The 23,949-nt window shown below is 40.6% G+C and overlaps 1 protein-coding gene across 2 annotated transcripts in view; it reads left to right on the plus strand.

Moving 5' to 3' along the window:
* The window catches only part of gabrb4 (gamma-aminobutyric acid type A receptor subunit beta4), a 60,404-nt gene extending 39,379 nt beyond the window's left edge, over window positions 1–21,025 (plus strand). Inside the window, exons 5-10 of one of the 2 annotated variants that reach the window (XM_035179588.2) lie at window positions 5,262–5,344; window positions 8,724–8,861; window positions 10,981–11,133; window positions 12,500–12,756; window positions 13,410–13,499; window positions 13,819–21,025. In XM_035179588.2, coding sequence (XP_035035479.1) covers window positions 5,262–5,344; window positions 8,724–8,861; window positions 10,981–11,133; window positions 12,500–12,756; window positions 13,410–13,499; window positions 13,819–14,172 — 1,075 coding nt within the window. In that variant the 3' untranslated portion in view covers window positions 14,173–21,025. The remainder of the gene's footprint in view (window positions 1–5,261; window positions 5,345–8,723; window positions 8,862–10,980; window positions 11,134–12,499; window positions 12,757–13,409; window positions 13,500–13,818) is intronic. The other variant, XM_035179589.2, reaches the window with a different exon arrangement.
* Window positions 21,026–23,949: the final 2,924 nt, after the last annotated feature.

Raw genomic sequence — 23,949 nt, forward strand, 5'->3', positions numbered from 1 at the left:
CTTTGTTCTGTTGCTTAAGTCGTCAGATTGCATCCACTTTTTAGAATTATCTTATTTTTGGACCAGGGTTATTTAAAGCAGGGAAGGAAACCTTTTTCCCATCAAGGGCCATTTCAATTTTTAATAACATCTGTCACAGGCCATACATATTTATTGAACATGTCACACTAACCTGTCTAATGTGTCAGCTGGAACTGCTCCTTTTTGGTGAGCCGTCTGATGTCAGATGGTAGTAATGATGATGACTCACTGTTGATTTTAGCCAAAACAACTTTCTCAAACAAATCCCTTGCATGGATTGTAAAGACATAATTTCCTCGAATGTAAAAACTCAACATTGATCCCTTGCACAGAAATGGCTAATTGTTTTGGTGCACTGGTAGAGCAGGCCCATTCAAATGGCCTAAGTTTCGAAATTACTACAATAATACAGACTGTGAATGCAACACACTGCATTGCATTTTCCGACGCTCCACAACTGCATCTCATCCCCGGCACAAATCACAGATGTGATGACAGATTTCTTTGCGAGGTTGAAAGAGAACTTTGCTTGTCGATTGGATGGTTTCGCTCTGCCCACAGAGGTGATGGGTTTTACCAGAGACCCGTTCATTGTTGACGGGACTTTTCCGCCAGAGCAAAGGAAGTGCTCCCTTCCATCGACGAGGGGAAATTCATACTTGTTGACATGTAATCATCTGTTAACATGGCACAGGAGCTTCGCACTAGCGGGCCTGCAAAGCTTTAGGCTGATGTCAACGTACACCAGTTCACTTACGTTAAGAAAGTAGCAATCACGGTGCTCAGTTTGTTTGGATCAACATACACATGTGAATCAAGCTTTTCACACGGGAATTCAATAAAAAGCAGCTCTCGTTGCTCCCTGACTGACAGCACTCTTCACCAATGCCTTCGGATTTCATTGGCATCCTACGAAACAAAAGTCACTGCTCTTGTTCAGAACAAAAAATGTTGTTTCTACCACTAAGAAACTCAGCAGGGTAGCCTACAAATCAACATAGTAGTTTGACTTGTCATTTTCAGTATATATACTATATGGACAAAAGTATTGGGACACACCTCCTTATCATCAAATTCAGGTGTTACATTCCATCCCATTGCCATTGTTGGACTAGGCCCCTTAGTTCCAGTGGAGGGAAATCATAATGCTTCAGCTTACCAAGACATTCTGGACGATTCTATGCTTCCAACTTTGTGGGATCAGTTTGGGTAAGGCCCTTTTCTGCTCCAGAATGACTGTGCCCCAGTGCACAAAGCAAGGTCCATAACAATTGGGTGAGTTTGGTGTGGAAGATCTTGACTGGCCCTCAAAGAGCCCTGATCTCAACCCCATCAAACACCTTTGGGATGAACTAGAACAGAGACTGCTTGCCAGGCCCTCTCATCCAACATCAGTGTCTGACCTCACAAATGCTCTTCTGGATTAATTGGCAAAAATTCCCACTAACACACTTATCAAAAGTACTTTGACAAAATCTTGTAGAAAGCCTTCCCAGAAGAGTGGAAGTTGCAAGACCAACACCATATTAATGCCTATGGATTTAGAATGGCATGTCAAACAAGCTCCTGTAGGTTTAATGTGTAGGTGTCCAAATACCTGTGTGTATTTTGAACTGTACAAATATAATATCAAACAACAAAATAAAAAAAAATATCAATGAAATTGTGCATATCCAAAGATGGAGGTGTGGTAGTGCCTTGTGTGTGAACCTTTTGTCCAAAATCAAATCTGGAAACCTAACCACCATCATAAACTTAATCCTGTTTTTGAAAACCTTGCTTATCTTGTAATTTTTCTGAATATGTGAGATATAGTGTAGCTAGATTTCCACCGTGTGCTTCTTTGTGTGGAGGGAGAGGAGGGAGGAGGCTGGTTCTGAAGAATGCTGAGTGGTGCAGGAGAGAGTTTGGGCGTTGCAAACAAAGAAAGTCATTCCAAACATCAATAAAGGTCTGTGTCAGTAGAAAGTGTAGAGCCTGGTGTGCATGATAGAGCAGGTTTTTCCCAACTTGCCAGCGACATGAGAGGCTGAATCACTGTTCACGAGCTGACTATCCAATTCTGTCGTGCACAGGGTCCTGAGAGTATTGAGGGCTTTTTTTGAGCTAAGCATTCACCAGATGGTGTTTTCTCTCTTCCCGTTCCTGCAAATCTGCTCTCTTATATTCCTCTATTTATTAAACCACAGTGTTTATTTTGTGATAGTACAATGATCTCTGTTTGGTAAGCACGCTTCCTCGCAGAGTCGACTGTGTAGGTGTCAAAACTATTGCTCACATATCTGAAAATCTCCCTGTCTGTAGTGCTGGGCCCTTTGGGATCCGCCTCCAGGTTGCTTTTAGTTGTGTGTTATTCTGGCATGATGCGCAGTCAGTGGAGCCGAGCGTGGCCTGTAAAAATGAATGGATTTCCCTTTCATTGTAAATGTAAAAGTTTTCCCCTCCTCTTTGTTTTGCATGTTATGTGCATTGCAATAAACGTAACATCTCTCACAAAAGTTTCTTGAAATTTAAATTTCTCTATGCAGATCTTAGTGATAAAGACAAATCCAGTGAGATAACCCCCCCAAAAAAATATATACAAAACAACTCGTATTGCATATCATGTTGAAATCCACGAAATGAAGACAGTGCTGAGTGTTGCACTGCGGTGCCTGCTCAGGTCTGAAGCTGCTTCTGACCATCTCTGGTGGGACTGGAAGTTGCTGACCTACATCTGCTGACATTTCCAAATCCCAGACCCTCACCTTGAGCCGTTTCCTACTTGTGCCGACTCAATGACGATTCTCTCCTGACTTGTTAAGTGTCAAACATAAAGTCAGTTTTATTTGTAGTGAGGTTTTTCTTTCCCCGCCAGGGTAAAGAAGGGTAAAGAATTCATTTCTGTCCATTACTCCGAGCTGTTGCCTCAGCCAGGATTTGACTCCATCACCGTGCTATTGTACCAGGGGTATAACTGTAACTCCTGACAGGATATACACCATCGTCTTGTGCACAGGAAGCTTAAGGTTTAAAGCGGCTCATTGAATGGTCCTCCATGTTATAGTGTCTTTAATTTCTTCAGTTTTTAAGATAAGAAGTAAATTTGTTGGCCAGAGTTTTCTTCTTAAATATAAAACTAAGGTTAGAATGAATTAGAAGATACCTTGTTTTCTATAAACCCTGTTCTCAATCAGCTTCTTAATACGAATGATATAATCCATTAACACACATTTGTTAGACACAGTTTTGATTATTAGAGATTTCTTTTTTTTCCTTTATTTGTTTGAATCTTACAAATACATATGCGGCAATCAGGATTGAGCTAAATTTGAATCAGACTCTAATGACAGTTGGTGTTAAACTACTTAATTAATACATTATCTAATATGATGCAATTAGAAAAAGTAGTTTTTGGCCTCTAAATCATTGTTTAAAATCGTATATATATACCGTCTATGTTAAGTCAGTGAACAAACTTGAAAAACAACAGCTGATGATTCCAGTTTGTGAAAATAGAAAGTGTAAAAGAATGGGTTTCTTTGGCTTCTAGTTAAACAGGATGTTAGAGGACATGTGGTTACTGAGAGAATTTCCAGAGTCCCAGGAAAACCGGATAGAGAAAAAAAAGAGTGAGCTGGAATATTTTGTTCCTTTCAAATCTTGAAAACTCCTCAATTTGAATCTTTTATATCACCTAAATTGTTAAGTTCGAAACAATGTTCCTTGTTTATTTCTGTTACAGTGGACATACAGCACAGAGAAGACACATTGTGGAAAACATATCTTTCCATTCAACTTTTTTGTCTTGAAAACCCCGATTGCCGTGTAACCTTTCCTATGAATGTAACTCGGCACAGTGCTGTGTGACAGTGTGTATGGGTGATAGCCGTGCTGTACTGACTGCATGCAGGGAGTTGCGGGACAGCAGAGCAGAGCAGGATGCAGTTAGAGCAGCTTAATGCTTGTGCAGCAGATTGCAGCTCGGTGTCATTGTGAATAATAAATACATACCTGTCACCCATTTTGTTTATGTATTATTTTTCTTTACCCTTCTGGTGCCTTCTGCTATCACGAGCCCAGAGGCCCCCCATTCACACGCTTGTGTGTTAATCTGGTCCAATCAGCTTGAGTAGAGCATATTTTGTTTTCCAATTACCCAGCGACAGCACTCTGTTCAGTCCACCATGACCAATTTACAAACTCTGTGTTCATGCAGTACATTTCCAAGGCTTATTATACTAATTCTAGGTAGTGTAGATGGCTGTGTTATTGTGTCTTTGACCAAAACATGATTAATAATCTATCCAAACTGTGAAATACGCTGGGAAAGGGTAAAACTTGCTCTAACGTGCACACACCGTGCACATCAAACTTTCCGGGTGTACATTCTGACAACATGGATGATGAGCTGGAAATGAATGTATCCGTTTCATTCACACAGGAAGGCAGTGGGTGAATGAGAGCTGGTGTGATGAACACATAGCAGCTGGTATGAACCACAGAAATGTAATTACTAAAATGTGCTGCACTGGTAAATATGCAAGTGAAATGCCAAAGACCCGTACATGTATAATTTGTAGCTAAAGCCGTTTGCCGGGCGACTGGATTTATCGGCAATAATAAACTGCTATGCATACAAGCTACCTGGCAGAAATGCACATCTCAGAACTCGCAATAAACCAACCTGCATTGACAAAATCGCACACGGCGGCTGAGCATTTAGTGATCTGCATAAAAAGAAATGACGTCTCCAGAGCAAGGAATGATAATAAAACATGTCTAAGAGTCTCAGGGAAAAGAAATATTAAAAGTCGACCTAAAAAGCCAAATCTTTTAAAATAAGGGAGCAGTGGTTTATGTCTCTCTGCCGTCGGCCACATGAGCACGAGGGAGAGTCTCCAGCTACTGTGACCCTTGGAAAGTTAAAAAGTGTGAGAGGTTAAAGAGGATGGATGTGCACCGAGATACATGTGGTATTGACAAAATGTCTTCACTGTGATATAAGCTTAAAAACTCCCAGTGACTCATTGAACTGTGGCAACATTTTAATGTTTCCAGTGAACGGCCGCAGGATAAAAAACTTCTCAAGTGTTGCATGAGTAATGGACACGATGGTTGACCATATTGTGTCATATCGTCTGTTGCATATCATGTCCCTCTCTCTTAAGCTTCTCATTCATTTCAGTAAAGAACAATTACATGTGGTATTTGTGTTCTTGTGATATCATCTAAGTCTCTGTTCTGTTTTCTGTTCTCAGAATAACCACTACTGCTGCCTGCATGATGGACCTGAGGAGGTACCCTCTTGATGAACAGAACTGCACCCTGGAAATTGAAAGCTGTGAGTAATTCAGAAGAACCTGCGTTGTATATTTATTTATTTGACCTATTGAAAAGACACATTATACTGAACTTCAAGCAACCTTCAAATTAAAAAAAAAGCACAATTGGCAGAAAGCTGATTACTGTTACAGTATTTGATCAATACCTTAAAATCACCATTAAACATGACATGTAATTAATGTTTTCCTTAGTGAGACATTTATCAGATATTTTGCCTCTGTACTTGATGACAATAAATCATATAGTGCTTGATGATGTGCATTGATTGCCACACCCTCAGTGTGACAGACCCACCACTGGATCTTTGAATAGTGAAGACAAACTGATACCATTATTACTAGTAACCTCGCTTGACCTTCAATATGGCTCTTAACTCCTGGATCACAGTGGTGATGCATTGTCTGAATATGTTTAATGTGATATTAGGTTACACCCACCACAATCCACAATCATCACTTTAATGAATCATTCATAACTGGCACTTAAATATCACATACCTTGTTATTTATGACAACATTTATAATTACATCGGAAATTTAAAAGAAGTAGTCAGTATGAGAGTATCCACAGTTTAATAAGATAATATCAAGCAGTTTGATCTAAAATACAGAGGCTTCAGAGGCCAAGATATCCTGAATGAATATACACTACAGCTAAACAGATATTTTCACCTCCATTAAAAAAAGGTTTCTGTCCACACAACCTTTGTTTTACAAAATAACTCCATCTAGAACACAAAAATGACTACAAACGCTCGAACAAGTTCCCCTGGCCAGTAGGTGGCGATAAAGCCTATATCAACGATCCGTCGAATACCAGAGTGGAACACTGTGGCCAATTCAGGGGCTGCATCCTTAGGATGACGAGCCAAACCGAAATGAGACGATCTGGTCTACAGAGGCTTTCCGTGATTGGCAGCTTGTACCGCCCTTATTGCTGTTGCCTAGCAACAGAGCTGAAGTTGGACACCTTGGTACCCCTTGGTTTTTTAACATGTCTGTTCAGTTAAGTTGAAGCATGATACTCAAGCATCAGACGTCTCATCACCTTTGAAAAACTGTTTGTCACTGAAGTGCAATGAATCCTGGGATAGGTTGGTCTGGGAAGGATCCAACTGTTGGAGCTTTCATTTCTCAGGGATGAAAGGAGGAATTTGTATCTGTTGGCCGTATTTGAAGGAACCTTTAAAATGGGACAGGTTAGGTTATTACAAGTCAGCAGCTAACTTGTAATAACACCTAGCAGTGCTAACCAAACATAGGGACATCGGTATTTAACTGCCATTGTTATTGTTGTTTCTGGGGCATGCTCATTCCAAAAAGCTACAATGGGCATGATCAAAGTAAGGATCATTTCCCAACCAGAGGTTTGTGTCCACACCGTTTGTGTGGACAGGGCGTTATAGTCTCAAGTATGGGACAAGCTTCAGAAACAGTGGCTTCTACGTTTCCCACAGTGCATTCTTTTCTGAGACCCTGAGACACCTGGTAAATGCCACATGTTTTAAACGCCGCACCTTCAGTTTGTAGCACAAGCTTTCTGTCATAAATGTGTAATCCATTATCCCAAGCTAACATATCCCTGATGACATCATTAGGCTTTTTCTCTCATATTAAAAAAATCTCCCCCCCAGAGCCACCGGAGTCGTCTCCGAGCTCATTATGGGTTGTAAACAAATGTGGCAAAACGCAGACTTTACATTTTTTATAATTTAATTTAATTGACAGTTGTTTCACAAATCTATTTTTTTTCCCCAAATGCTTTAATTTAGATAAATCATTATCCAGGAGGAAAAAGGTGCTAGTGGTGTAATTAAAAATTGTATTTGCTTGATCATTTTCATTGACTGCCTCATCAATCAACCCACTTGCTCAATACACCAGATATTTGTGGTTGTTGCTGTTCAGGATAAAACTGTAGCGTGTTTAACCTCAGGGATGTTAGCAAGCAATGAAATATGGATGCACATTGAATTAGAAAGTTGCAAGAATATCTGCTGTTTATGTTCGGGGACGCTCTGCACCGGTGGGAGTCGTGTGCACATTAGCCATCAGTGTGATAGATTAGGCCGGCAGTTGTTTCAATGTCATGGACAATGTCACATTTCCTTACCCTATAACCTCCTGGAGAGATTTAATGGTAATGAATCCTGGTCCCTTAGTGAGTTTAATGCCATCCAGGTCTGGACATGCGCTCGCAGAATGTGAAATGTAGTAACACTCCCCGGACTGAGGGATCGCTCTGCAGTGAATGCACACTGGCCTGTTGGCATAAATCTGCTGCCGTGGTCACTTTCAATTGCACTGCCAGCTGAGAATGTGTGGGAGCACCTCACAAACTGACACATGTTAATGAATATTCATGCTGTAAGTAATGCATGTAGTGATATACTGTGGCTCCGTAGGAGGCTGGACAGTGGAGCATGTGATTGCAGGAAGAGAGAGCAGACAGATTGAAGTCCTTGGCAGGATTGCACTCCTCCTGGAAACAACAGACTCATTCCCTCCAAACATTTCTACCTCAATATTTTTCTCTTCACACGATCTAATGCAACTTTCATTTGATAAATATGAAATTTAATCTAATGAAGTACAGAGATTAAATCAAAGCTATGACAAATTATAGTATATGAATGCGTAGCTTCACGTGTTGGTTGCATTAAAATGCATGATAGCAGTGGCATTGCATATTTTGAGCTGTGATATCATTTAGAAAAATAAGCTTTAGTCAGTTATACACGACCAACCTATCTCGAAAACACAGTTCTGGTTCTTTAACCCAAAGGGCATGCAGATTTTTAAAAGGGCACTTTTATGCCCTGTCTAGACTAATGTGTATATGTTTTTTTTAATTTACTTTTTCCTCTGTATTTGAGCCCCTAGTCCACACGCAAACGGCATTTTCATTCAATTAAATGTGAAGTACAGATTTACAAAATCTCTGGACTCTTTGTATCCATGTGTGCATGTCAAACGGAGAGTCGCTTCGAGTAATGAGCATGGGCCAGAAAAAACTAAAATGGCGGCTGTAAAAATATATTTTTTCTATTTGCACCCTAAGGAAGAAAACTTTTTTTTTTACGTTTTTCTTTTCTTTTTACAGGGAAAATCTACATGAAAACATGTTCTGTGTACTCACAGATTGTTGCAATGCAAGAAGCCTCTGGAAATCAATGTACAAATATGCTGGGTTGAATGACTGTAATGCAAGTTGGCTTTAGAGAGAAACATGTATTTGATGTGTCAGAGCGACCTCCACTCATTATCCAAACTCTAGCAACAGACTTAAAATAGAAACTTTAGTGGTTTTCTTCTCCACTCTGACGCTCCACGTGTTATTCTGCTCTCTCCTCTGAATGTGCCCTGACTCCGACACAGATGGATACACCACAGATGACATCGTGTTCTTCTGGCAAGGAGGAGACACCGCTGTGACGGGTGTCGACAAGTTAGAGTTACCTCAATTCTCCATTGTAGAACTCCGCCTGGTGTCCAGGGAGGTGCGGTTCATTACAGGTAAGACTGTCATGCAACATTTCTGAACTGCTGTAATTAGGCTGAAAGTTTTCAAAATGACTCTACCACTGTGCATAAAACACCTATGCGTCCGCGTCCCCGCTGTGGCTGTGGGCCCCAGTAAGCACGTCATCGTCACTGTGGGGAATGTGATTATATTTGGGTCATGTGGAAAGACAGTTTCCTTTCTCCGTGCAGCAGATTGTAGGTGGCCGTTTCCATATATTTGTTAAAAAAACGGAGTGCAACTTAAGTACCAGACGCTGACTCACAAGCTTGTCTTCATTCAGTCACAGAGTTTGTTCGCTGATATGTTTATTTCATCGTCAGTGTTTCTATGAGAGTTAGAACTACGACAGCTCGGAAAATATAACAGAACAAATTAGAGGAATTGGGTTTGCACTGCTGCTGCTTCACTGTGTTCTTGTAATTTGTGCAAGTATGACTCCACCTCACATACGGAGCAAACTGACTTACTTCAACTTAACATGCCAACACCAACATGATTTATTGTAATACAATTATATGTGATTTGACCTACGATGGACAAAACATTTAGAATAAATTAAGTATAAATTAATTTATAATACATAAGTAGATAAATGAAACAAATTATTACAATCTCCAATGAAAAAGGCTATGTTTGTATTTCTACACATTTATCTCTTGATTTCTACATTTAATTATTTATTCATTTCTAAATGTTTTCATTCATTTGTTTGTTTCTATATTTATTTGTGTATTTATTTTCACATTTCTACATTTATATATTTTCTGCTTTACTCCATCTCATACCGGAGAGCAGTGTGATCATCGGCTCTACTACATCTTTCCTGAGTTATACTCTACATGGGAGCTAATTCTCCAGTTCTCATGTTAAGCTAAGCTAACTCTGTCGGCTGCTTCCTATTTAGCGCATTCAAAGGAGATTGGTCTCGATCATCTCATCTAAGTTTCAGAAAGAACATGTTATTTTCAACACTTTTAACTTTAGATCAACTCAGAATAAATGGTAGATATTTAAAGCCTTTAAAACGAGGCAAAAGTCAAATTTAGGTGTGATCCCCGTGTTTGTGACCATGTGTGGCAGCCATTATTCTGCAAAGTACTTGGGTGATCCAAGGCGTTTGTCTGGGACTTGATGAAGTATGTATGCTAAGGTATTGATTCATTAAAAGATTTACAGGAACCTGGAGATGATGAGGTCATTCATCATTGTGTGTTCCCCATAGCAAATAGCCTTTTAGATTAAAACCATCACACTTATCTCAACCCTTTTTTCCTTAGGTGACAAATTGTAGGTAAAACTGTGGCTAGAATACACAAAATAGAATTTAACTATTATTTAGAGCAATTTGTATAGTTTCCAACCTCATAAATATCTTAGTGTAGCTGTAGGGGAGCGGCCCAGCCTTGATGTTTATATTGCTTTTTTGCATCAGCATTGCATTGTTGTGATTGTTTTAATTAAAGTGCAAACAAAAGACTAATTAATGCTTTGGCACAACCAGCTGATGTATTCCTGCGCAGTAGAATACCTCCACCACCACCACCACCACCACATACCGCGTGTTTTCCTCCCTGTTGTAGTGTAACAGCATGTGTTGCAATTATGCCCCTCTAAACATGCGCTTTTGGTCTAATGTGTAGAGGACAGAGAAAGTGCAAAAAGGGAAGCAGAGCAGCTCTCTGTGACAATTCTCGGAGGGATGCTGGAGCTGCCTGCTGAGATAGGGGGTTGCAGAAAAATCTGCCGTGTTTGCGACTTTCTGCCATGTTTAATTGGAATCGAACTTGTCCCTGGAAAGGAATCCATCGCTTTGGGGAAATTAAGTGCTCCATCTGAACAAATGGAGAAATGACTACCCCTGCGCGTTGTCAAAGTGCAGACTTTGGAACTCTTATGTTGTGCCAACGTTTCCCCTTTCTCCCTGATGTTTTCACTCCTGCCCTGCTATTGGGAGACATTTGCCTTCAGGACTTTGTGGCTGAGAACCTTCCTGGCAAAAGTTTGGGCAACAAAACTGCTTGGTTAACCACCTGTAAAGGATTTCTGACGGCTAACGTATCCCGTGTGCTGCTCTTTTCTAATCTATCACTCCATCGTTTCTCCTTCCAGGTTCATATCCAAGGCTTTCGCTAAGTTTCAGGATTAAGAGGAACATTGGATATTTCATCCTGCAGACGTACATGCCCTCCATCCTGATCACCATTCTCTCCTGGGTCTCCTTCTGGATCAATTATGATGCCTCTGCAGCTCGGGTGGCCCTGGGTAAGATACATCCACCGCTGTGTTTTTAGACTTCACACTGACCACATTTACTTTTTGACTTCTTCATATATTTTTGTTTATTTGATAATACAGTGGACTTGGACAGTAAATCATCAAACAATAAACATCAATATAAATAACACAGAAAATTATTAAATGACATAATACACCTTTACAGCAGAGGTGGAACATACAGTAACTGAGTACATTTACTCAGGGACGGTATTTAAGTGCAAATTTGACCAATTTCTAGCAATTCATACGTTGCATATCCCACCTTTGGGTACTACTTACTCTACAGTTTCAGGTTTTGTATGCTATTACAAACAAAGTTGTTATAGATACGACAGTATTTAAAGCGTGATGATTAACTATATTGTTCTGTTATTCCTTATTATGGAATTTCATTTTTATACTGTTATGGACCTAAGAGTCTGAAATAAAGCTAAATACAAATTCAAAATTACATGCAAATAAATCAGGAGTAATTATCTAATTGTAAGACTTATGATAAAAACAAGCATGGGCCATATGCATGGTTATGCTTCTGTACCTCAATGCAAGACTTAACATTTAATGTAGTACAATGTTACAGAGCAGCATGTACGACAAAGTATTGGGGCCATTGATAAGGAAAAACAACTGAGATTACGAGTATAAAGTTGTTATGAGATTAGATATTATGAGATTAAAGTCATAATTGAGAAGAAACTCTTAAAGTTAAGAGAAAAGAAAAGAGAAAAGAAAGTAGTAAGAAGAGCCCGTGCTTGCCAGAGTTTTCCTCCTTCTGAATCCAAAATCTTGAACCAATCTCCTTGTGAAACTATAAAATATCACGCAGATTTAACAAACAATACACAGTCGACAACTACCAAACATTTCCTCCATAATGAAAGAGAAACTTTCCTTTAAGTCTTAGTCTGTACTTCTTCAGAATACACTTATAATACACAAAAAACGTTTCCTGATACTTTGTCCTGATACTTAGTTCTGATGGAAAGTCAGATGGAAGTATTTTATGATTTGTGAAACTTATGCCAAAGTATAACTTAAGAAGATTCTCCACATTCCTCATTTTAACACAGGCGACAGTATGATCTTCGGATATTGCCCCTCTAGAATGACACATAGCCTGAGACTTTTCCCTAAGAATATTATTCTCGAAATCTAATATTCATTTTTCTTTTACGTGCCCCTAATGCTCGGTTGTAGCATTGTGACTCTTACTTAAATAGACGAACTGAAGTCTTCCTCTATCACTGAACCACATTCATGTTGATCAGATGTGTAAATGTAAAAGTATGAATACAATGCAATTTCTCTCTGATGCTAAATCCTTTGTTTGTGTGTGTGCTGCTGTGCTCAGGTGTGACAACGGTGCTTACCATGACAACAATTAACACCCACCTTAGGGAGACTCTCCCAAAGATTCCGTATGTGAAAGCCATCGACGTCTACCTCATGGGCTGTTTTGTGTTTGTGTTCCTGGCCCTGCTTGAATATGCCTTTGTAAATTACGTGTTCTTTGGCCGGGGCCCTGCGCAACAGAAGAAAATCAATGAGCGGCTGAACAAAGCCAACAACGAGCGCACAAGATACGAAGAGAAGCGCCTGAGGGAACAGGTTTGCAACCCCGTCTACTGCCTCTCTTTCACTACTGCTTGTGTGTGTCAGTCAGGGTTCAAGTAGAAAACAACAGTGTTGTGCACATAAGATTTCTCGAAGTAGTCACTTTGACCAAAGACATTCACACAGTTATTTCCCTGCAGTAATCTTCCAGGAGCATACTGATGCCACCACAGCCCAATATGCATTCACCAGCCATTACCCATTGCTTCTCCCTCAAGCACTAAAGGCTTTTTACCGAGCATACCCCTTTTCATTGAGATAGCGATTCATCGAACTCAACAGTGGTGTAAACATTCTCATTTCTTATTTAGGTTGTTGTCTGTGTTTATGCTGTAGGCTTCATTCACTCCCTCTCTTCCTCCTTGTGGTTTAACATGTGTCAAAACAAAATTAGACGAGACCTGGAAATGCAGGACGTGAATTTGGTGATTTAACAATTTGTCCCGTGGCAGATGCTGAAGCAGTCGGACTGAATGAAGCCCCCCACTCAGTTGTTTTTGTGTGTGAAGTGCTAAATGCTTTTTATCAAACCTGCTCCTGTTAACTTTATGTCCTATGCATTTGAGTAAATTCTTAGAAAATGTGCTTACTTGCCGGTGTTGCATAGCCGTTTTAATGTTCTCTTCATTTTTCTTTCACATTGCAAGGACTCCATTTCCGTGCCGTTTCAAACCAACACCTTCAGGTCATTTACACAGCGAAGAAATCTGTATCTCGAGGAACAAAGAAAAGTTGGGGTACATCTATTTAGAAATCATATCAGCTGTAGGCCAGGGTCTCACAATATAGCCAGATGAAATAGAATTTAATTTAATTTAATTATTTGTGCCACTTATTTGAAAACTCACTAATAGTTATCTGTTAAAGTAAGTTAACTGTTTTTGTTGCATGCAAGAAATGACATTCCATATCATCCCTGCATTTTGCTTTAGCTTGACAGCTTGTAGGATGGGTGGGGGTTAGTGTAAATCTTATAGCTGAGGGGATTCTGGGGGCTGCTGCTCGACATTTCCGCCCCGCTGACTCTCCGTGTCCCCCCCTCCACTCTCCTCGCAGGTGGATGCTTACGGAAACATCCTCCTCACCACGCTGGAGATGAACAACGAGGTGATGCCTTCTGACGTGGGGAGCAGCGTCAGTGACTCTCGGAATTCGGTCATGTCCTTCGACAGCTCCGGGGTCCAATTCAGGAAGCCCATGACGCCCAGAGATGGCTTTAGCCACCACTCGCTGGACCGGAGCGCCATGCGGAGCCGGGCCAACTGTCGGCTACGACGACGCTCCTCCAAGCTCAAGTTGAAAATCCCCAACCTGTCAGATGTTAGCACCATTGACAAGTGGTCCCGGGTCATTTTCCCCATCACCTTTGGATTTTTCAACCTAATCTACTGGTTGTACTATGTGAATTGATGTGCATCCCACTAGGAATCATGGGCCATATTTTGAGAGCACATTAAATTGGCTTTGATACAGTTCCAAAATATGTATACACATATACAAATTGAACATATGTATATGCATATTTCTATATATTATATTTATATATACACGTGTGAAATCTGAAGGACCTTTCTGCTGTACAAAATATTAATAGGATGACTTGAATGTTTAAGAATAATTGTGACTGAAGAATTTCAAGGCTTTGAGTTTCTTTTTCCTCCTGAAACAAACAAACAAACAGACGAACAAACAAACAAACAAACAAACAAACACGAGATCCCCCCCCCAGGGGTTTTTGGAACTAAAGACTGCATGATATTTTTGCTAAAAAAGAAAACAGGAAAAAAGAGAAAGTGAACGCTCTAGAGAGAGAAAAGATGTCTCAGAGTCCCATCGACTTTTTATTGAAAACTTATTGTCATCGGGAATCCTCTTCTGCAGCTCATGAAATCAGTGGTGGCTCGTCCGCGCAGGCATCAGCTGAGTGAGGTCCTTGACACCGCACTCCTGCCGCCCTGCCCGACATCGCCGCTCTCACTCAACTCACACCCCGCCCACCCCCCTCACACACACACACACACACACACACACACACACACACACACAAGACCCCTCCCATCACCCATGGATAACATGCACGGAAATCTCCGGTTCTACTATGTACAGCAACCTTGTTTGGATTGTGTGTTGTTCCTTGGGTTTTTTGAAGTGGTATCGTTCTCTTTATCAGACATCAGCTCTGGCCTAATGGTCTCCGTTGGAGGGCCCAGAGTCAACGCAAACTTGTATTCCTTTCTCTTCTCATGTTATTTTTAGAAACATGTCCTCGGGGGTTGGGGGGGCTGCGGGTCCTTTTTTTCATTATGGTTAAAAACAATTGCTGATTATTGTAGATATGATTTTGTCTTGAAAAATACTGTGATTTCAGAGAGTATCGGAACATGTTCTAGAGCTAGGGCATTATGAGATAAAAGAGTCTAAGGTATGCATTACTCATTTTGATTGTTTGAAGAAAAAAAATTACATATTCTGTACATTTTATCATTCAGTATTCTCATGAAAGTATACTTGTACTGTTTCTTTCCTCCTATTGATTGATTCACATGCTCTTTAGATGCCAAGTTCATCGATGTCATATTCTGCTTTGTGTTTGCTCTAAAAGGGACATGGGGGAATTGCTTTTGTGATTCGTTTGAGATTATTCCACAGTGACGATGTGAGAACGTGTATATTCAAAAAAGTGTCAAAATATCTGCCCACAGTTTGGCCAGTATAGAGTATTTATTTGTTCGTCGAGCATTTCCTCAGTGTTGGAGTCACAGTTTCAGAAGGCAATTGTTGTTTGATCGAGGTTAGTGACGGGCAGAAGACGTGGGGGAGGAAGGATTCGACGTCTCGCACTCAAATTCAGTCAGTGCCACCCCGCAAACGCTCTGAAGCCCGAGGATCAGAAACATCAGCCTGATCAGGAATGATGCAGTGATCCTTGGGGGGGAAAAAAGTGATAAATAGCCATGAATTCAAATGTCGACCTGGAGGCCTATAATCCATACGTATTATTGTTTTGTTTCGCTCTCAAACACACACACACACACATTTTTAATGCTCAGGTTCATTTGCAAAGGGAAATGAGTACACTTTGATTTTAGTATTCCTTTATTATTAAATCAGATTGGATACAGCCACCCACTAAAGTTATAAACACAAGACGGCTGCGGCAGAGGGACAATGTAAGGACGATAGGAAAGAGCTAAATAAATAAATATAAATAAGATCCTCCCCTGCCCGTTTAGCTCCAGCTGAAGTGCAGATCAGCATCTTCCTCGGTGTCATCTCCACTTCAGGTGCAAACGGGCTCTGCTGGGAGCAACTGTCCCCGAGCAGGAACCTACACAACCAAATCAAGTGTCGATTCCTCCAGCGGCAAAGTGATTGACTCATTAGAAGACGAGCGCAGTGCGGCGGCCAGGAAATATGCAAAAGAAAAAAGACAAGAGGGAAAATTGGCGTATGTACTGTATACAAACGCGTAGAGACAAGAGGAAGATGGAAGAGGCCTCGGGTAACGACTTGAAGATGGCGAAGCAGGAGTATCAATTTATCATGAGAAATACCCCCCCTCCCTCCTTCTGGGTGCAGTATGCATAAGACGTCTTCGAGAAGGAATAATGATCAGAAACCAATTTGTCTCCGTAAGTCGTGGTGAAGTTTGTACAGTGACGTGGCCCAAGCTGTGATCCGAGTTTAGTATTTCTTTTTGTTTTTCTATTTTATGCATCATGGTCATATTCCGTAGAAGCAAATGAAAAAAAAAAAGGAAAAAAGAAGAAAAAACACATCACGGCGTAATCCATACAATAAGCAGGGGAGATGGTGAAAGTAGGAGAAAGACATACTGAGCTGAATATCATGTTTATGTCTGCAGCTGAACAATCCACTGTTTGTCTCTCAGTCGACTGTGAGTCCAAACTTATGACCAAAACGTAGTGATTTGTCCGAAATGTGAAGAATCTGTTGTTATTCATGGGGAAAGTAACGGCGAGTCAAAACGAGCCACAATCAGCTCAATCCGAAGCAGATCTTGTGAGAAAATGGCTCCTGGGTTTTTACGTAGAAAATACATATTCAGAATTATGCTGTAGGCGAGTTGTTCTAAAGTGGCCAAATGGAAGTGAGTTAAGGCTGAAATGCAATGAACCTAAAAAACCATAGCATCAGTAGTTTCAACATGCAGTCGTTTGCACCTTGTTTCAAAAAGAGATCTCCTTTGATTTGAAGTGGATCATTTAAAACGAAAATGATCAAGAGATATTCTCTATTTTCTATTATTCCACGTGTCCTTTTATGTCAAAAATCTGTTGCCTTTAGTACCCACAATCCAACTTGACCACCCACACTTCAGTCGAGGTTTGTTATGCTATAGGTGGCTAATGTAGCCTCAAGCAAGGGATGAGGAGTGGGCTCCAGGGGCCCAGTAAACTCACTTTGTTTGACTGAGTCCACCCCCCCCCCAGGGATTGCTTTTCTTTTTTCTCATTGTCAGACTTGTAGACTTCAGCCAACGCTGACTCAAGCGACATCACTCGAGGGAGTTTTATTCGATCTCCTGTGGACAGACTTTGATGTGTGAAATGTGTGCGGAGTTCCCCTTTAACTCATATCATTATACATCACTGGGATACGTATGCTGCAATTCCCCCAAAAAAATTTCAAATGTGAGAAGCTCCAGTGACATCACAACGAGACACGATCGGCTGTTTGTTCTTGTGATCAGACAAAGGAACAGCTTCCATTTCTCCATTTCTGGTTAAAGGTGTATTTTGTTAGATTGTAGCACCTGAGTCAGGGGCATTCAGGCTGTTTGGGTGGTGATCCATTCACATTCATGTTTCAGGTAGCATTGTCCTTTAAAATTTTTGTAAAGAAATTAAAAAAAAGAAAGGTGGCGAGAGTTAGCGGATGATGAATGCAAGTTTATCGAAATAACACACTTTACAAAGTTATTCTTTTTTTGTTTTTTTGATAATTTCATGCAGGTTTGCGTACCAACAGCTCGTCCAACTGTTTAGAGGAAATATGATGGATCTGTCAGACAATGAGGATATGATACCATCAGCTCCGGTGCAGGAAAAGCACAAAAATGTGGGACTTAAGGCAAAATAGGTGTTGAGCTAGAAAGAAGTCTAATCCATCTACTCTGTGCTTTCAGTGAAATGCACTTGCAGTACTTATTTTATTACGTAAACTAATGCAAGGTTCAAGTTCTCATTGAGGTTGGTTTATTCCCAGTAATTGATACAAAATGCCTTTTTTTTAATTTAATTTATATATTTATTGATCTATTTCTTTTGAAATAGTTGATGCATATCTTAAATGAACTCCAGACACACACACAGAGGAGAATCATTAGCAGCTCTTGCATGCTCGCAGTAAATGAATCCACCACTCATTTCACTCAGAACATGTATTTACCTGCTTTCTGGACATGAAATCAGCACATTCATCCCAAAAAGCTGTGAGGATGTTCCGTTCTACACTTTTACTTTCGGATCTTTGCTTATATACGAGAGTGAAAATTACATTTCCTTTATTGACACACGTGTTTTGAGGAGAAGAGGAAGAGGAGGGGAAAAAAAGTGTTGAACTGATTTCAATGTGAATTTTCTTGCCTCTAGTGTATATGTGTAATTACATGTGAATTGTACTGTAAATATGATATCTTTCACTTAAATAGTTCTTAATGCATGAACAAAAACATGGCAGTTCGTAATACCAGCTAGCCTCACTGCTAATGGCATGGACAGCTTCTCTAGCATTGGCATACTTCTGCAAACGAAACCTAAAAAATGAGACACAAGAAATACACGGTGTGAGCAGAGTAATGGAGAAGTCAACGCAAAGTCCTCCCGAGGTGAAGGAGTCCCTGGTGGCTCGTATAAGGCTAACAGGCTATTGCAGCTGATGATTCGCGGGAAGTACAGTATCGCCTTGGTTCACTCTCAGCGAACGGGAATGGTGCCATCTTGGATCAAATCCTCTTGTTGAGCGTTTTCCGTTTTTCACGTCTGAACCAACCATAAGGATTTCAGCGCGGCATACCCGCAGCGTTTACCTCAGCTATCAATGAATCACACAGTTGTCCGTTAATCTACAAACAAATCAAAGGGCATGTTTGACTAGCTGGCTTACAGAGGCTAGAGGAGCAGGGTTGCCTTAAGAAGGCGAAGGGGATGTTTTTTCCTGTTCCTCATTAAGACAGTCATGCATGTGTGCCCTTGACCACGTTACCAAGTGCAGCTTCTGACAACAGAAACTTGTGCAGACCAGGTCCCAGAAGTAAATATGCGTAGCTCCCTGTGTGTGAGTGTATTGCGAGAAAAATATTTCCCTGGGTAAATGCAAAGAACTGTCCCACAAATGTTCTTTGGTTCTGTGCAACTAAATTAAACCCAGTATTGTAGCGTGTTTCAGTGGCCTAACTTTCTTTCTGTGGAACACACCATGTTGGATGCTGTTCCTCATTTTGCCATAATTAGCGGCTGGGATCTGAACTGCACAAATGTATGAACCACATCTTAGTCTCCAGTCTTAACGTTGGGGCTTAGCATCCAGGATTACACCATTCCCCAAAAAATTGAAGAAACCCGTGATGGGCTGTGAACACAAAACTGTTCTGTGAGGCATCAAAAGAGTGGACCACAACCATGCAAGCAAGTTCATCCACCAAACTACCAGTACACAGCTAACAGCCTCCTCACTTGTTGGAAGGACTTTGCCTGGTGCGTTCATTATTCTGTGTACCTTGTAGGTTTTGTTTTGCATGACCTGAGTTTTGAAAGGTTTATTTTCCTATATTTTTACTCCACGCCATCTGATTCATCTCCACGGCCAGGAAAAAGAAAGATCCAGTGTTTACATGCTCAAATTGCACTTGTTTTACAGCCAGCTCTATAAACCTTGTGAAACAAAACTGTTTGTTTAAAAAAAAAAAACTGGAGGAAAAATGTAACCGCGGAACGTACATCGGTGTGATTCGCGCGAGTCACGAGTATGTACGTCTGCAAATGTATTAACTGTACATCACGCAGTTTGGGATAGATGCACCGAGTGCATGCTGTAGCTTTTATCAGGTTCAGCATACGCGTCAACATCAGTCGCCCTTCAACTACAAAGGATGTAAAGGATGCTGACCAGTAGCATCTGAACGTAAGCCATGCGATTGCACACTGAGTGGGTGTTCCCTGTATTTTCTCTTTCATAAGTTGCCTCTGGTTATGGTCCCGTTGTTGATTACTGTGCGATGATACCTGCAAGAAGCTGTGCTGATCCCCACTCACACGTCAGTGTTCCTTTCTCTTTGAAAGAGTTGAGCAGGGAGACGACCTCGTGTTTGACCAGTAGGTGAAAGAAAGACATCCCAACGCTTTTTAAAGACAAACAAATTGAATTGAACGAAAAAGAAAGAAAGAAACCCACAAAACCAACAACCCATTTATTGTTCAGTTGAAATTAGTAAATGATTTTCTTAATTTCTGTGTTCATTTCTGATTTGACTGTATTTGTTGCATTTGTTATGCATTGTTATTCTTACTGTTGTTGTTGTTTTATCATACGAAGGAAATGTAACTCATCTGATATACTGGCACTGGAAGAAAAATGCATTTGGTTTTTTGTACTGTAATTGTTTTGTTCACATTGGGCGCTTATTTGATTCAGTTGTTTAATAAGGTGTTTGATTTCATTCGGGGTATCAGTACTCATGGAATCAGCATTTCGTGTAGTATGAAGTTGTATTTTTTTTGTCAGTGCAAATTAATGTTATAGTGTCAATCAGCTTTTTTAGGTGTTTGAACAAAATGTGTTTTTTACAAATACAAGGTGTTCAAGTATGTGGTATAAAAAGGGTTATCATTCAAACAACAGACTTTTTACAAATAAAGGCTTATACAGTAAAGAAAGCTAATGTCTTTTCATTTGCCCTTTGTGGACTAATATGTGACATTGTTTCCTTTGACTTCGTATTGATTTGTTTTCAGATATTAGTCCCCAAAAGGTAAATAGCATACGTTGTCGCATAATGAGAGGATAAAATCAGGTATTTCACCATTGCTATTCCAGGTTGTTGTCGGAGCTCTCACCTCTTAGTTGGTGTTTTGCTTTTGATAAGGACTGTCAGATATGAACACAGTCCAGCTAAAAAACTAGAATTCAAGAAAACTCGAGAGTGTCTTCTTTTAATTTGAGTACAAAACATTGCGCATTTATGAGAATATACCTCCTTTCATACCCTATTTCCTGAATAAAGACGCAAAGTGACTCCTGCTGACAAGTGTAATATTTGCCCCTTTTTCAATTCAGGACGTATTAAACAGTTTTTTTAAACTGTTGGCAAATATAAAATGATATAATGTAACAGGTCGGCCTGTCTGGGGCAGGTTGAATTCTGCATCTATAAAAGCACTGGATAATTAATTTGTTTTGTCAGGAGGACAAATACAGTAGAAAACTGTTGGCTGAGACGTTTTGTCCTCTGGTTGAGGACATGACGCTATATATGGTAGCACATTTGTACTTTTTATTCCCACAATGCACTCAGGGCTTGAAACAAAGCGTATGTTCAGGTGGTGAAGGTGACGAGAACGGCCTGGAAATGTGTCTGTACAGCACCTGGAGCAGAGAGAAACCGAAACGATCCAGTAAGACGTTTGAAATATTGTTCTCCCCATTCACCTCTGAGCGTTGGGAAACAATGTATTGCCGTCCGAACGAGCTGATTGATTCGATTTGATTGATTTTATAGATTTAAAGCAGGAGGTGGTTAGAGGGGCCTGACCTGTCTGATGCAAGCTGGAGTCAACCCTGATTAAAAGCACAATTTGTGGTCAGGCAAATGTGAAATAATCGCCATCAGAATTTAAAAGACAGGACTGGAAGCTGTCGATTTCTTATATTTCACAGCCAAATCACACAGTTCAGCCTGAGGAGGCTGTTTAAGGTTACGTGAATAAAATGTAGACAGACACTCCTGGAAAGCAGGCGTGTAACAGCTGACAACTACATATGACCGTCTGTGTCCTCTCTGTGTGGAGCATGTATGTTCTCCCTATGTGTGTGTGTGTCCTCCAGGTGCTCCACTTTCCTCCCACACTCCAAACACATGCAGGTCAGGTCCACGGCAGACTCTAAATTGCCTGTAGGTGTGAATGTGAGTGCGAATGAGCCTGTCTACACATTTGTTAGCTCTGTGATAGAGTGGCCACATGTCCATGACTCACGTCCAATGCATTGCATGCTGGGATGCATTCCAGGCCCTGCCTTTACATGATACGCAGTCTGGAAAATGAATGGATGCCTGTTCTTTACATGTCAGACCCTTTAACTACATGTAAATATCAGCTCACGTATAATTTATTTGGTAATAAAAAATAACTGATTGGGTTTTTAAAGTCCTGTAACCAAGCTCCTGTTCAACACGTAGCAGAGCGTGTTGTTAATTGTGCATTGATGACTGTTAAATAGACATCAGTTCCCAGCTCCACTAATGATTTTTTAGCAGCGACATCCCCTGACACTAATACTTCACTGTCATCAGGAGCACGACCCGAGGCTTCATGTGTAAATAGTGCACATGCATACAAATGACACGTGCACCGCTGTGCAATGTTTAGGATTTGCACCGCCAGCCAGTGCAAGCCAGTAAGCCAGTAGCCTCTCAGATTAACCTTTAGGCTCAGCGTACCCTCAGGTTCAGCTTCTAACGTTTTTGCGATTAAAAGGCTGAAACACCTGATGACGCCAAGGTACAATTGAAGATTCTTATTATTATTTCCATTGTAACATCCAGTCTGACAGAGCTCAAATGTGATGGTTGCACAACTGTTCCTGGTCCCCCCCTCCCTCTCTATATCTCTCTCTTCTCTCCCCTCTTTGCCACCCACCTCTCCTCTCTTCCACATTTTTCCCCGCTCAACCCAACCGGTCAAGGCAGATGGCCGCCCACACCAAGGTTCAGCCAGAGGTTTCTCCCAGTTAATGAGGGAGTTTTTTTCTCATATAAATTTTAAGATCTTGACCTTATTATGTTATGATTTGGCCCTTAAAATTGAACTGAATTGAATACCATTTATTATAAGGAAATCATTTTGCCATGGATTTTTTTGTGAAGCACTTTGTAACCTTGTTTAGATGAGTGCTAGACAAATAAAGTTATTATTATTATTATTATTATTATTATTATATCATGAGCATGCAGATGTGGGAGAAGACTTGGTTGTGGGTTATGGGGATGCATAACTAGCTGGTGTTATTACACAGCAAACTTCAAATGGTAAAATCAAATATTTGTGTTACAGAAGTATTTTAAAATCATTGATTCAATACAGTTAATTTAGAGTAGTATCCAAATGAGACTTAATTTCCCTTAGTTACAGCAGTTCTTTGAAATAAATGCAAATGCTAACATGTTGATGTTTAGCCACTAGAATGTTTACCATGTTAATTTTCTTATTTTCTCACGTAAACATGCTAACTTTTACTAAATTGCACGATTAGAATGTCATTAGTTTGCAGGTATTTAGTCATTAGTCACATTATTGGACAAATGGCAGCTTGGACCTGACGCTAAGGCTCATCAGGATACATCATACAACTGTGCTGTCAGCCAATAGGCCTGTTCTACACAGGAAGCTTTGACTTGTTACAGAAGGAAAATCCCAGGTTTTACTGCCTCTGTGCTAAAGTGTTCCTGAGAGCGACGACACTGAGGCGGCTCGAACTGTGTCAGGACGTGGAAGTCAAAACAGCTAAATGGAATCCAGTCGAAATGTTTTCTGTTAAAAAAGGTTGATTGGGTCATGAATAATATTGTTCAGTTTGTTTTTTTAAACTCGCGCAAGGAATAAAGATAAAACTACCTCTGGCACAGCTGATCCTTATTATGGAATTTGCATGTTCCCCTAGGGCCTGTATGTGTTTCCTCTGGGTTCTCCGGCAACCTCCCACATTCCAAAGACATGCAGGTTAATTAGTGACTCCAAATTGCTTGTGGTTGTGACTTTGTAACTGTGTACACGGTGGTTGGTCTCCATGTTTAGGCCCAGCTGTGATACGTTGGAGACCTGCCGGGGGTTGTACTCCACCTCTCACCCACTGGAGCAGCCTGTGGTCAATGGGGTGATGACGTTTGTTGTGATCCTCAGACAGCATTACATTTTTGATTTGACTCAAACTGCCAAATGATATTGCTAC

The sequence above is a fragment of the Hippoglossus stenolepis genome, chromosome 15 (genome assembly GCF_022539355.2).
Source record: "Hippoglossus stenolepis isolate QCI-W04-F060 chromosome 15, HSTE1.2, whole genome shotgun sequence".
NCBI classification, from domain to species: Eukaryota; Metazoa; Chordata; class Actinopteri; order Pleuronectiformes; family Pleuronectidae; genus Hippoglossus; species Hippoglossus stenolepis.